Source organism: Aedes aegypti, chromosome 3, assembly GCF_002204515.2.
Source record: "Aedes aegypti strain LVP_AGWG chromosome 3, AaegL5.0 Primary Assembly, whole genome shotgun sequence".
NCBI classification, from domain to species: Eukaryota; Metazoa; Arthropoda; class Insecta; order Diptera; family Culicidae; genus Aedes; species Aedes aegypti.
In genome coordinates this window covers 196,575,996-196,590,549 of record NC_035109.1, presented here as the reverse complement: position 1 = coordinate 196,590,549, position 14,554 = coordinate 196,575,996, and the positions used below count along the sequence as shown (strand labels likewise).

Here is a 14,554-nt window from a genome sequence, read left to right as displayed (position 1 = left end):
CCAAAATGGTCTCCAAAGTAACTTTCTTCCATATCTTGCTTGCAGATAATTATGATGCAAATGTCTTCTCGCATTTCTCGAGAACAGCTTCAGAAATTATCCTAGTGGTTTCTCCAGAGGTTTCATCTGGAACAATATCAGGAACTAATACAGGCTCTGTAGAGAAGCCTTCAACAAGAAATTCATCTACCTATTCTTTCAGCAATTTTTCAAAGGAAGCTTTAGGAATTTCTCTAGAATTTGCTTCTGGAAATCCTTGAACCCTTCAACGTTACTACCTCCTGTAATGTTCTCAGAGATTACTTTACAATTTATCCAAAGACTACCCTAGAACTTCTCCACATATTTTTTCACTTACTTTTCAACCGAATTCTCCGGTTGTGAGATCTTCCAAACATTTCCACAGAATTTATTTCAATAAAACCCGCAAGGTAGGCGTAATAATTATTATCAATAACGTACAACCGGTACCAAATATTTTTTCAAAAAAAAGTTCTAAATTTTGAGAAATAATTCGTTAGATACATTCTCCATACAAATATTTTTCGCGTTAAATTTTAGCGATTTTTCGTGCATATACACTAGCGCATGTGCGTTACTATGCGGTGAGTAGCAAATCTGGCCATGCATGTAACCCATTCCAGAATTTTTGGTAAAATTTATTCAAGAATTTTTTTTTCAAGAAACCCGACAAGAATTTCTACGATTATTAAAAAAAAAGCTCCAAAAATTCATTCGAGTGAATCTATTAAGAACATTTCAAATAATTGCTTCAATTCGACCTGTGTTTCATTTTTAAGTTTCTCTAGAATTTTTTTCAGCATTCCATTCAAGAATAACTGGAGTTCTTCCAAATTTTTATCAATGAATTTCTCAAATTATTCCCATGAAATATTTTTTCAAGAAATCATACGATCATTCCTACACATTTTTTTTAGGGATTTCGTCCTTTGTTTTTCCTAGGAGTTCCTTCACATAATCCTGCAAGATATTCTGAGATTCAACTGATTTTTTTTTTCAAATAATTTAGAAATAATCTTGAGAATCTTCTAAAAGTTCTTCAAGAGTGAGTCCTTCTAGAAATCCTTATTAATCAAGGGTGACTTAAGAACATACACTATATTTAACAGAAGTTGCCCTAAGATTTGTGTTAGGAATAAGTCACAAATTTTTCAACGATTTTTCGGCTTTCTGGAAAATTTCATTCACCTTTTCTTGGAGCAATACATGGAAAACTACTGGAAGAATGCTTTAAAAAAATTGAAAACTTCCTTGAGAAATCTCTTAGAACTATAGAAGGAATTCCCAACGAAATCTTAGGCACAATCTCTGGATTAATTCCTGGAGGTATCCTTAGAGAAATCATAAAGGAATTCTGAAGGACAATCTTGTAGAAAATCCGGAGAAATCCTTGAAGACATCTGGAGGATTATTCCAACATGTTTTAAACGGGAGTCTTGGAGGATGTCATAGAAAAACTGAATGAAATTCTGGAGGACTACGCTGCCCATTATCGCATAACAGTCCCATGTCGACTTTTGACCGATTTGCGATTTTTGCATAAATCAACTCAACATCGTCAGAAGATCGATAAAACCTGTTAAAAAAGTAGCCTTTGTTCCTAACTTGTACAAAAACAAACCCCATTTGTGTTGTCCCATCTTGAAAATATTCGCATAACAGTCACATCAAAGTCCGTACAGTGTTCGGGCTCAGAATGGGTACCATTTCCATTACTACATACGGTCTCTCGGTACTACTAGTTATTTACTGATGTGTAGAGAAGTAAAGAGAAATCAATTATACAGTGAAACCTCCATGAGTCGATGTTCTATGTCCTAATATCGACTCATGGAACCATACTTAACAAAATTTCATGGTAACTTTGATGATTCGCTCAAACAGCTTTCCAAAGCAGTTCTGTTTCATGGCTCGATGTTTCCATGAGTCTATGGTCCCTTCAGATATCGACTCATGGAGGTTTGACTGTATTTAATACACACTTGCTTACGGCATTGTAAATGTCATGTATTCACGTTGTTGTGGAGGTTTTATGTTTTGGTGAAACTGGCAACACTGATGAAGTTATATACGATTTCTATTATGATTTACGAGCAGTGTGAATTGAGAGAAAATCAAGTAAAACCTAAGTTGATAGTTGGAGAGTTGTTCTTCGGAATGTAAGAAAATACTATAATGTAAGTCCAATTGTAAATTTAGTTAACTTAATGTAAATAATTATTGAAATAAATTTCCAGCATTGAAGCTGATCAAACAGAATCTGCTGTCAATAAGTGTTGAAACGTTCCGAAGCTGAGACTACCCAACACACGTTGTTACGAAAATATTTTCAAATTAGTGGGTATCACACATAAGTATGTATTTTCAATTACGATGCATTAGAGATTTTTATTTTAGATGAGGTTTATACAAATATAAATCTTCTTTTATGTCCGTAGGTTATCATTTGGGTGGTACGAGAGGAATAAAAATAAATTAGCAACAAAAAAAAATATTTTCATTTTACATTTTTTTATTTGAATTTTTTAATGATTCTTTGCTGGTGCTTAGGAATATCGAACTAAAACTTATTTTTACGTTTTTCGATAACTGGTAAAATTGACTTAAGGAGTACTTGCTTGTAAGTGTGAAAAATGAAAACTTTTCAACGCGAAAGCAAGATTTCCATATAAACACCATTAGCAATTATCGTCTTCTTCATCTGCTTATTGGGAAAATACAGAAAGACTTTGGCTCGGCACATCCCACGAGCCAATGTATTTTAGATCTGCGGTCAAGGCTTACAGAAGTTGCCTGAAAAATTTGTTTCGTCATTCTGGATTTCCCACATAACAGATTAGCTAGATTCGTCCTGAATCAGGTTGTTCTGGAACATCTCGAATCACTTCCATCGGATTCCATTTCCGCATTATCCAAAAGAAGATCATCTGGGTCTCTCATGACTGGGATTCATGACTGTAAGCGCATTTCACATCATGACGTGTGTTTTGAGAAATCATTCAATCCGATGTTTTTTTTTATCTATCTGGTGATTTATCCATTGACATAAAGTATACTATCCGTAACTCGCTATTTCGTATCTCGATATCGAGTTATAGAATGTGTAGTAAATGTGGGTTTTCATGAATACCTCGATGGTCCCTTGACCCAAAATAACCCAGATTTTGTGTTCTTTAACACGATATTTCCCTGACTCGATAGTCGCCTTAATATCGAGTTACGGAGAGTTGACTGTACTATAACAAAATTTTTATGACCAAAGAACATAAATAGAAAATGAAACAACCAGTGCATTAATAACAATGAGTGTTTTAGTAGCTGTCGAACGAGCCGATGAACATGATGGGACTGGTATGCAAATACATTGGTATATTGCGCATTTCTTTCACCACTGGACTATCGCAGAAGTTTTTACAAGTGCGGGAAAGCTAATAAAAGTGCGCGATTGCATCAAATCGAGTCGGTGTCTTTAGCGGGGTTATTCACCGCAGTCCAAAGAATAAGTGCTCTGAAGACACCAACATGATTCAATGCAATCTCGCACTTTAATTCGCATTTTCGCACTTATGAAGCCGCACTTCGCAGTCCAGTAGTGAAAGAAATACACAATATTATATTGCATATAATCGCATAACAGTCTCGCTACGATTTTTGTGCACTTTAAGGCAAATTTTCAACTTAAATTCAAAAGAAATTTATTAGGTTTGTTCGTGTACTCAACAAACAGTGATATGTAGAAATTTAACACATTTTAGGCCAAATAGAGACTCAAAATGGAGCGAAAATGTTTCCACATTTCAATCGTCTTTTTCTCAGTTTGTCGTTTTCCAACATGGGACTGTTGTGCAAAGAGGGGCAGTAAGGTACTTCTAGAGAAAAATCCGATATAATATATGAAGGAATTCCTGATGTACAGGTTTTTATGGAATTTTTGAAGTACAGGTTTTTTTAACGTTCAACGCTCCGTCATCGTAATCATCGTCATCATCGAAACTTCAAAAGCAGTTTTTCTGATCAAAACTGAAAATTATTCGATGAAAATGTGTTCACTGTGTTTTGGTTGGAGAATCGAATACAGTGAAAACATTTTCCTGTAAATATTCTTGATTTTGAAAATTCCGAAATCAATGACGGATCCTGCCCCCTTAAATATCCATAACCAAATTTTTGGAAAAATTGTTTAAAAAATGTTTTGGAGAGTTTCCATAGGAAATAATCACTTAATGAACACCTGAAGAAACATGAAAATCTCTCTATCCATCCATCTAACATGGAAAAATTATTTATCGAAATTTCACGAGAAATTATAAAAAGAAAAAGTTTTAGAGATATTCTTAGAGAAATATCTGGTTTGATCGTTCTCTTTTCTCCTGACCCCTGTTAGGTTTCGTTTTGTTTTTTGATTACAATTTGATCTCTATTCGGTCTATTTTTGGTTCCTATTTAATTTCTTTTTTCAGGAAAATTCAGGGTTTTAAATTTCCTATTTTCACATTTTACACTCAGCCCTACAAGCCCTGCTCAATGCACAATTTTAAAAATATTTGATTGAAAAAAGATTTTCGAAACATAATCTGCAATTTGAAAAACTGTAAGCTAAAAATTTCGTAATAATTATGATTAATTTAGAATTTTTGAATGGTTTCGAATGAAATGCAAGAATTCATCATTTATCTAAATTACCATATTACAATGTTCAAGACGGAAGCGATTAACCGGGTGCTTGATAATCCAATTTGGCTTTTTTGCAGGTCAGAATTGTATGATACATACAAATACATCGGTAAAATTAGTTTTGGTTTTAAAATATTTCACAAATCCAAATAAAGTTTTATTTTAGCGCCCATAAAGTTGTTAGGTGTACAAAAAAAAAAACAATTAATTTGAATAAAAATTAAGCTTTGGTATTGTTAGCACTTTCATATTGGAATATTGGATATTGGAATTGATGATTTTACGAAGGAACAACAACCAGATGGCACTGCTGAATGAATGATGATGTTTTGTTCTCAATTTGTCAAAATACAAGTGTTTCGCAGAAAGTTGTCAAAAAATTGTCTTTCTTGGTGTAATTATTTGATTAAATTCTAAAACTATTTCTTGTATACGTTAGATTTTTGTTGCTCTTTGTAAATTTTTATGCGGATTGAATTACCAACGTTTGCAAGAGGTTTTTTTTTGCAATTTTGTGCTTCGTTTCTATGGCGGCTGACCGTGTTGGTGAAATGTATCGTGCCGTCTTGTCTCAATGTTTTTGCCGGATCTGTGAACTGCGGAACCCTCTCTGATCGGTCGGACGGAACCTCCTACATAATCGATTATATCGATCAGTTTCACATCCACTGGGAAATCATCCACCGATGCAGTTTAATTTGCTCCAGCCATTGAGTGGTCGGCTGGAATGAATAAAAAAAAACACAAACAAACCACCATAACCTCCTGCAAACTCTGATTTTTCGAAAATTTCCCGTAATTCTTGACCGTTTGAAATGCGATAAAACCGTAACGTTGAAGTAAAAATAAATTCTTATCTGCTTCAGAACTCATTTTACTGGTTATTGATTAATTTTGCGAAAAAACGCGATTTTTCCAGCTGTTCAGATCAGTTAAGTTATCAAACCAAACAACTATCATCATTTTTCGTTTCAATCCGCCACAACTAGGCGTCGCATGGACTGTTTAAGTTTTGCGACAAAACGTCAATAGCTTCAGCATACTTACAAATACAAATGTCTAGAAGTATATTAAAATTAAAAACACTTGGTCATTAGTTTTTTTAGCCATATAAAATTAGAGTATTTCTTGAACCTGGAATTATTTGTAAAACCTGGAAAAATCTGGAAATATCAGGGAATTACATATCGGTAAACGGGTGAACACCCTAGTCCACGGTTTCCCAACCGGTGGTCAACGGAGCCCTAGGGAGTCGTGACGACTTTTCAGGGGGTCCGCTAAGCCATTGATAATAAGTGACGTTTTTCTGATTGATAAAGAAATGAAAGATATCTCATACAGTTAAACCTCAATGAGTCGATGTTCCATGACTCGATATCGACTCATGGAACCAAACTAAAAATCAAATTTCATGGTTGCTATGATGGTCCCCTCAAACAGCTTTCCATAGCATTGCTGGTCCATGACTCAATATTTCCATGAGTCGATGGTCACTTCAGTATCGACTCATGGAGGGTTGACTGTAGTAAGTTTGTTACAAGAAAGCATATGATGTATTGAAATTTAACTTTTTTCCTTTTATAACTACGAAAATATTGATAAACTACTTTCGATGTCATTATCAATTGCAAAGATTGCACATGAGAATTAATTATTCAGCACAGTCGTTCTAATTCTATTTCTTAGGCGTCGCTCAATGTTTCTGCAGTGTGAGCTTGAGAAGAACACTGGGATCATTTCTAGGTGTATCCGCAGATAATTTTTGAAATATTTGCTGCCTAACCCTTGTCAGTTATAATTTTACAAGATTACTAATGAGATCCTCGAAAAATTATAATAGAACCTTTACATTATCTGTAGTGAATTTTAAACGTGATATTTGGTATGCCTGGCAAATGACAAGTACTTACATCTGACAAATCATTCTGAGATCTTTGAGAGGTTTGCATGAACATTGATTTCAAAAGCATTCATTTTTGGGGGTCCGTGGGTTGTTTCTAAAACTTCAAAGGGGGCCGCATCTTCGAAAAGGTTGAGAACCACTGCCCTAGTCCCTTCAGATATCGACCCATGCAGGTTTGACTGCATGTGACTCTGATTTCTCCATTTGAGATCATTCCTACAGGAGTTCTTCCAAGAAAATCCGTAAAGATTCAAAAATTGCTTTAAGGATTTTTTTCCAGGAAACCCAAACATTCTTTGAGGGGGCGGGCCTGGTGTAGTGGTTAGAACTCTCGCCTCTCACGCCGAGGACTGGGATCGAATCGCTTCCCCGAGATAGTCACTTATGACGCAAAACAATATAGTGACGGCTTCCTATGGAAGGTAAGTGAAGCCGTTGTTCCCGAGATGAACTGGCCAAAAACTAAAAATCTTGTTAATGAAGAAAGAAGAAAAAAAAAAGATTTTTTTGAGGTGATTCAGCCTTGTGCTAACAATATATCTCTCTAATTAAGATAATAATAATAACTTTTAAATAAGAATTTGTTTAGGAGATCCTAACCCCATTCTTTCTGTTATTCTTTCTGCCATTTTCTTAGGGATTCTTTGAAATAAAAAAACATATATACAGTTTATTCCCTGAATATAAGGAGATGAACCATCCATAGGGCTGAAAATCTCCTCAACAAAGATAATACCAATAATAATAACTTCTTCTTTGGAAGACAACAAAACACCTCCGGGGATTATTCAAGGAAATATATTACATACCTAAAGAGGTTCCTCCTGATCTTTATCTAGGAATTTATCCAGCTTTTCATGCAGGAATCACTGCTGCTGTTCTTCCAAATATTTATCGTTCAATGTCTCTAGTAAAGCCTCCATGGATTCTTCAAAAAGTTTTTCACCCGAATCCAATAATTCCTCGGAACATTCTTTAGAGATTCAATTCGATGTTTTTCAAAAAGTTAATTAAAAAAAATGGCGAGATATTATTTAGAAATTCCATTGATTGATTATTTTCAATAATTATATAATTTATTTAGAAAATCCTCCAAGTCTTCTTCAAACAGAAATATTTCCTAATTTTTTTCAACAATATTTTTAGTAATTTCTAAAATATTTCGGAGCCATCCCCGGAATGATTCCTTCATGAATCATTTGGACAAATCTCTGTAGAAATTCCTGAAGGTTCTCCTAAAGAAATATTTGTTTGTACAGCTAAGAAATCGTAGAAATTTAATTTGCGAAAACGGCCTTACAGTTGAGGTCAAAATACGCGTATCAATCAAATACTTCGTGTACAAATACAAGAGGTTTGGTTCCGGAGAGTTTACGGAATTCAATTCGTTTTTTTGGCAGAATTTTAAAACGAATTCTCACAAAATGTATACATGATCTTCTCATGAATTTGTCCAAATGTTAACGCTCAACGCTTCGTCATCGTAATCATCGTCATCATCGAAACTTCAAAAGCAGTTTTTCTGTTCAAAACTGAAAATTATTCATTGAAAATGTGTTCACTGTGTTTCAATTGGAGAATACAATACAGTGAACACATTTTCCTGAAAATTTTCTTGATTTAAAACGAAAAAAAAACTGCTTTTGAAAATTCCAAAATCAATTACGGATCCTGCCCCCTTAAGCAATTGCATAAGGTATTATAAAAATCAGAAGGAAATCTTGGGGAATGTTCTTGAATATGTCCTCGAGAAATTTTATAAAAAACATTGAAATGGAAATGGAAAAAAAATCCAGGAGTTACTCAAAGAATTTCTCATATTTTGAAATGAATGGAATTTATGGATGGATTCATTTAGGAACGCCTCAGGATAATCATGGAAAACAAACTCCTGATGTAAAATCTGAAAAAGAAAAACAAATACATTGCTAGAGAATTTCTAAAAGCTGATTGAAGAATTCATGGAGGGTCTCCTGGAGCAACATTATAAAGTACTTTAGGAGGAAATCTAGAAGAAATTCCTGCAGGAATCACAAAAAAAAACTAGTGAGGACCTTATGTGAAAATTTAACAAAGTTTGCTTGGATGAATTAATTTAAAATTTGAACTGAAACTTTTGAATGAAATGTTTTTTCTTGTAGTAAACTAAGAGGGAACTTCTGGGGCAATTTTATAAGTTATGGGAAGTATGCACTTCAACAGAAAAGTAATCGCCTATCTCGATGCACGGGAAATTTCTTGCGAGGAATGCTCAAGAAAAGCACTTTTCTTTGATCTCAGTATGCAGTTGAAAAGAAATGTCAATTCAAATGGAGCTCACTGTAGAAAATTTCTTGAGCATTTCTTCCGCAGAAACTTTTACTTGAGCGGAACAGCATACCTAGCTTTGCCCAAGAATGTTATTATATAAATCTTGGGGAAATTCCAGTAATAAGTCCAGAAGCAATTCCTTAAGAAACACCAAATAACAACGTTTTGACAAATTCATCAAAAGATCCTATGGAAATTCTAGTAGTAATCATGCGAAAATAAAAAAATATATATAAATTTGATTAAGTCCGGAAGCAATGTCACATAGAGCTAAAAAAAACTCTAAATCTGAGGAGAAATAAAAAATGAGGGATTTCAGAATAAAAACCTATTGCGAAAATCGTACAAGAACTGTTGAAGAAATCCTAAAAAAAAAACTGGATCAATTTTCTAAGAACGCTTAGAAGCATTCCACTTCTACTCCTTGAGAAATCCTAAGAGCCTCTTAGTAAAAGGAAATCTTGAGGGAGCGAACACATCCCGACCAACCAGTCTTCATAATTCTTTATAGCTCTTTGTCCAACGATGGCGATAACTAACGATGCAAAACGAATCGGTATCAATCGCTCTCGAAAATCCCTAAGTGGTAGACAGGGATACAGTAGATTAAATCCAAAAAGAAACTAGAGCAATGACAGAACTTATAAATAAATTAATGTGAAAGTTCCAGTGAAATTTCATAAAGTAACTTTGGCAATATTCAGAAGAAATCATTAAATAAAAGTATGCTAAAAATATATTAAGGAATTCATGAAGCAATACATGATAAACTTCTCGAATAATTAAAGAGATTTTCTAAAGGAGGAATCAAAAAGGAGTTCCTGACAAAACAGCTAGAAGGTAATAAATCTTCGAGCTGTTTAGTGGAATATCTATAAATAAATACAAAACCCGAATTTTGTACTATACTATTTAATTCAACAAATAGACTCGAACACTCGAGTCTAGTACACGACACTGAAGACGGCCTTACCTCGAAATACGTGTATCGGTTAAAGGATACAAACTCTAGTGGAGTTAAGCGGTATAGTACTAAATTGTTTTTTTTTTATTTCTTCTGGAAGGTTTTTTGAATGAATTACAGAAAGAACTCAAAAGCAACTCTTGTAGAGAAAAATAATTTGAAGGAATTCCAGGAAGGCAAAAAAGTAAATTTATAGATTTACAAATGAGGCTTCAAAAATAACACATTTAGATATTTTTTAAATATTTGAAAACAGTTAATTAAGCTTAGAAGTTCCGTTATAGATAATTAAAATAGTTTTTTAATAAACCTTTTGAGAAGACTGAATGTTTCTGGACAAACATTTGCGTCATCCAAAAACATTATAAACTTTTAGAAACTGCTGATGAAAGCTGAAAATTTTTGATAATGTGAATATAAAAAAAATCCTATTTATCATGAAGTGATGCAAATATGTCAAAGGCTACTTCTTGCACTCATAGTTGAGCGGGTTAGAAGCAAAGGAGTGTATACAATGTTTAGACAATTTACACCATCTTAAGTCAAAGACTGCACAGACTGATCGATTACAAACCCAGTAGCCCAGCGATGAATTTTTCGCTTGACGAAAAATTTCCACCGACTGGAGCGGGAAGCGAACCCACACCCCGTGGAACAATACGACTGACTCCGCTAACCGCACGGTTACAATGCCACGAGTGTAAGTGGCAGAAACTTAGTTTTGATAAAATAGATTTAGTTTTATATTCATTATATAATTATATTATATTTATTATATTTTTTTATTTTATCTTTATTAGAGAGATTTTCAGCCAAAGGCTGGTTCATCTCTGTATATTTATTATAGAATAGAAAGGTTTTTCATAAATTTTTCATTGCATACAAATTGTATGAGAGCTCAAAAACAAGCCAGTTCATTTGTAGTGGAATTTCCGAATCCCTCCTCAAAAGAAAATATACATAAAAACCTTGGCTTGGATTTCAACGGTATGACTAAAAGAAAAATAACTTGCGAAGTATCTGCATTTCTAGACGAGGAAACTGACAGTAGAATTCCGAAAATTTCAGGTGAAAGATTACCGGAAACGGGTTTGTTGAAATCTTTGCATCTAAGAATTTCCCAAAATCAAAGAAAGAATTTAAGATCTCGAAAACTGGTAATTCTGTATAATATTTGAACACAACTTTAGTTAATGTAGAAAACTAAAATCCTATTCAATAATATATTCTTTTCTTTTTCTAGATCAGCACGCAATACTTGAACGGGCTTTGCAGAGCACATGTGAATCATTCCGCTGCGGTTCGTCGTATTTATCTCCTGAAACATCCCAACCGTTATACTTCATCAGTCTGATAATGCAATAAAAAATGAAATAAATTATTTCAAGATGATACGTACAATAAAAAATTGTAATTCATATTTAATTGATTCTATATTGTGTCTATTAATAAATTTTATAACGCTAAAGGGGGTGGATGGGTGTTCCCAAAATGTTACAGCTCTTACGATATTTGAAGAATGTTCATGTAAAAAGCATTGCGAGATGGTAGAAGACAGTTCAAAACGTGCATTTTTGGCGTTATAAAATTTGTAAATAAACCTTATGTATTATTTTATTTATTTGAAACCTATTTAATCTTTTTATCATCAAATTATTTTCAATGGTTGATTAAATTGCTTTTATCATTTCAAGTTAAAAGATTCAATAATTCAATATGTGGGTAAACCCTTATTTTACATCATAAATATTATTGAAAAGCAAAACATGATAAAAAAGCAATTTAATCAACCATTGAGCAGAATTAGTGATCACTGTTTTTGCTAAAATCGCTTAGATTACATAGTTTTCATATTACATCGCATCGATTACATCGTATTGTGTACGTTGAATCTATTACATCGGAGCCATTACATCGGTCGCATTTATTACACCAATAACCCGCGTGTACGTCGGGCTGTGTAATATCACACAACCGAGGGAACGACTTGGTTGCAGCAGTTTCGATGTAATATTCAACAACTTTTTTTGCTGTGTACACGACAATACACGACAATAGACAATCAAGACATGCCATTTTTGTAGTATCATTACAATATCGTCGCCGTGTAATTTTACAACTGATCAAAATTATTCAAATGTCAGTATTCGAAAAGCGAAGCTCTGAGAATCATGATTTCTTGAATTATCAGCAAACCATACCAATTCATGATTGAAATCAGGCTTTAACCCATTTTTCGTGCAAATATCAACCTTATTACACTGAAAAAAATCCACACGTCAAGATCGTGTGTTTTACTTACATATTTGCTCAAAAAGGAAAATCACATGGCTCGAGTCGAATGTGATATCCATATAAAATTCACGCTATAATAACATGTGTATCAACATTAGATTGTCGTGTGAAACAAACATGAATGTCTAAAGTTTGAATAATGAAAACCGACAGCTTTACTTATTGAATATGAAATGTAGTGGCTTTAGATAGCCATGTGTGACAGAACATGAATATCGTGAGATTAAAAGAAGAAATTTGATTTGCACGCAAAATATGGATTCGAGGCACCTCTGTTTGTCGCAAACTCTCTGGAATGGTTTTTAGATGTTCAAATTAAAAATGAACCCCGATGGTTTGCATGAGGTACCGTTCATATTAGCAAATTAGCACATCCTGCACGTAAGCACAGAAGGTGATATTTTTTCAATTCAATGTTTATTATAAGGGCTGAGTAAAGCGAAAATTGCGAACCGGAAACCATATGGCTTCCAAAATGAATGATGGGCTACTTAGCCTTACATTTTTATGGTTTCATACCTCATAATCAGAGGCGAGCGCATCGTTTTCCTATGTGTTTGACGTTTCTCACTAGCGCCATCTGCAGACCAAGTTGCATATAATCGTATTTCGTGCAACATGGCCACCAGATGACGATTGTGTGAAGTGGGCGAAGGATTTAAAAGGAAATTGTTCTAAGTGTTACGTCTGTTTGTCCGCTGTGCTGTCTAAATGTTTTTATTGCTTCTTGAAAGTAATATTTGTACGTGCAAATAATGTAATACGTTGAAATGAATTAGCTTACCATCGTCGGTCGGAACCTATTCCCAGATTTTGCACTCGCTGTGTTATCGTCTGAATGACTGATTCTGGAAGGGATTTTCTGTTTTTGTTTTGAGAGTAACCTGACGCATAGTTGCCCCTTACTGCTTGCTGTTGTTGTTCGATTCTGCGCTGTTCAGCTTCCTGTACGAACCAGTGACGAGTGTATGAGTCACTGTTTCGATTGGCCGGTCTACTTGCCTTAACGTTCCATTGTGGCGAGCATTCCGTATAACTCCGCTGCCTTAGCATACTGTCGTGTAACGGATGTTCGTCCGTAGTGATGTCATTAGACTCGTGCGAATCTCGGTATTGTTCCCAGTGGATTGGTGATTTGCTTTTCGGCACACAGCTTGTTAAATCTAAGCCACTCTCAGTCACATGGTGGTTATTGTAAAGGCGGGTTTGATCACATATAGATAAAATTTCATTAGATGTGTTAATGTTATTGCATGCGCTGTGGAAAGCTATTTGGGATTCGCTTGAAGATACTGTGCTGCTAATCATATCGCCGTAGTCTAAGTTTGATACATTCGACAAAGATTTACTATGCTCGATGTATGCATTGTACTGATTGTGCAAGTATTGCGGAGAACGCAAAGGCTTCGTCGGTGGAATTGGTGGTGGAATAGGGAATCGTAAGTCCTGTCGAAGAGTATCAAATATGTAATACAATAATGGAATGAATCATATAATAAACAACTTCAGCTTTGAATTAGTTCTACTTCTTTTTCATAAAATAAACCAAAATAATTCCATGACAACCGATAATCCAACTATTAATGAATACAGCTTAAGAATTATCCTGCAGTGATCTTTTTTTCCTAACGATTTTTTTTATTATTGATAAATAAGTAAAGTTTCGTAAGATTTGTAGCTGAGCGCGGTTTGAACTGGAACAACAAAAGTCGAAAACATGTTTTCGATAAAGTTATCAATAAAACAGAAAATCTATGAAATAACGAACTGTTAAAAATTTTGCCTAACTTTGTTAGTATCATAATCTAAACAGTCGATGGATCTAACTTTAGGATGTGAAATAATCTACAGTATTACAGTACCATACCAAAATGAATGATGATCATGACAGTAATGCGGTAAAAATCCAATGAGTTGAGTACAATGAAAAATAAAAATAAATTAAATTTTAATACAGCTGAAACGAAATATGGTAAATGAACAATTGGCTAAAAGACGAACTTTATGGTCGGAAACAGACGTGATCTCTGACATGTCAGCAAGCTCAATTTTCAAGTCTTTTAATTAAAATACAACAACATGAACGCAAAAATGAGTGTTCCTTTTCGGGCGAAGGGAATGCCGTATCAAAAACAGAACTACACACTTAGAATTTGATACCAAGTTCGGTTAAATTTCTTACAGAACCATATCGGTCTCCAGCGCTAAACCGAATAAATCGTTTTCTGTCACATGTTTTCAAATAAAACCATTTTTTTTCGGTTGTGTTTATATGATATATAGTTACTTTTCTTTATATTCGGCAGCCTAGTTCTCTTCGTCATGGATGGTTTTCTGAAACCTCTTATGATCAAAATATGCATCAATGCTTTTAGCATGAAAGCGCA

General features: G+C 34.1%; 1 protein-coding gene across 4 annotated transcripts in view; it reads right to left on the bottom strand.

Moving 5' to 3' along the window:
* LOC5568996 overlaps positions 1-14,554 on the bottom strand; it is a 67,289-nt gene that overhangs the window by 16,042 nt on the left and 36,693 nt on the right. For 3 of the 4 annotated variants that reach the window (XM_021853875.1, XM_021853877.1, XM_021853876.1), the window contains exon 10: positions 12,952-13,613. The exons of the other annotated variant lie outside the window; for it this stretch is intronic. In XM_021853875.1, the coding sequence (XP_021709567.1) occupies positions 12,952-13,613 (662 nt within the window). The remainder of the gene's footprint in view (positions 1-12,951; positions 13,614-14,554) is intronic. 4 annotated transcript variants of the gene reach the window in all.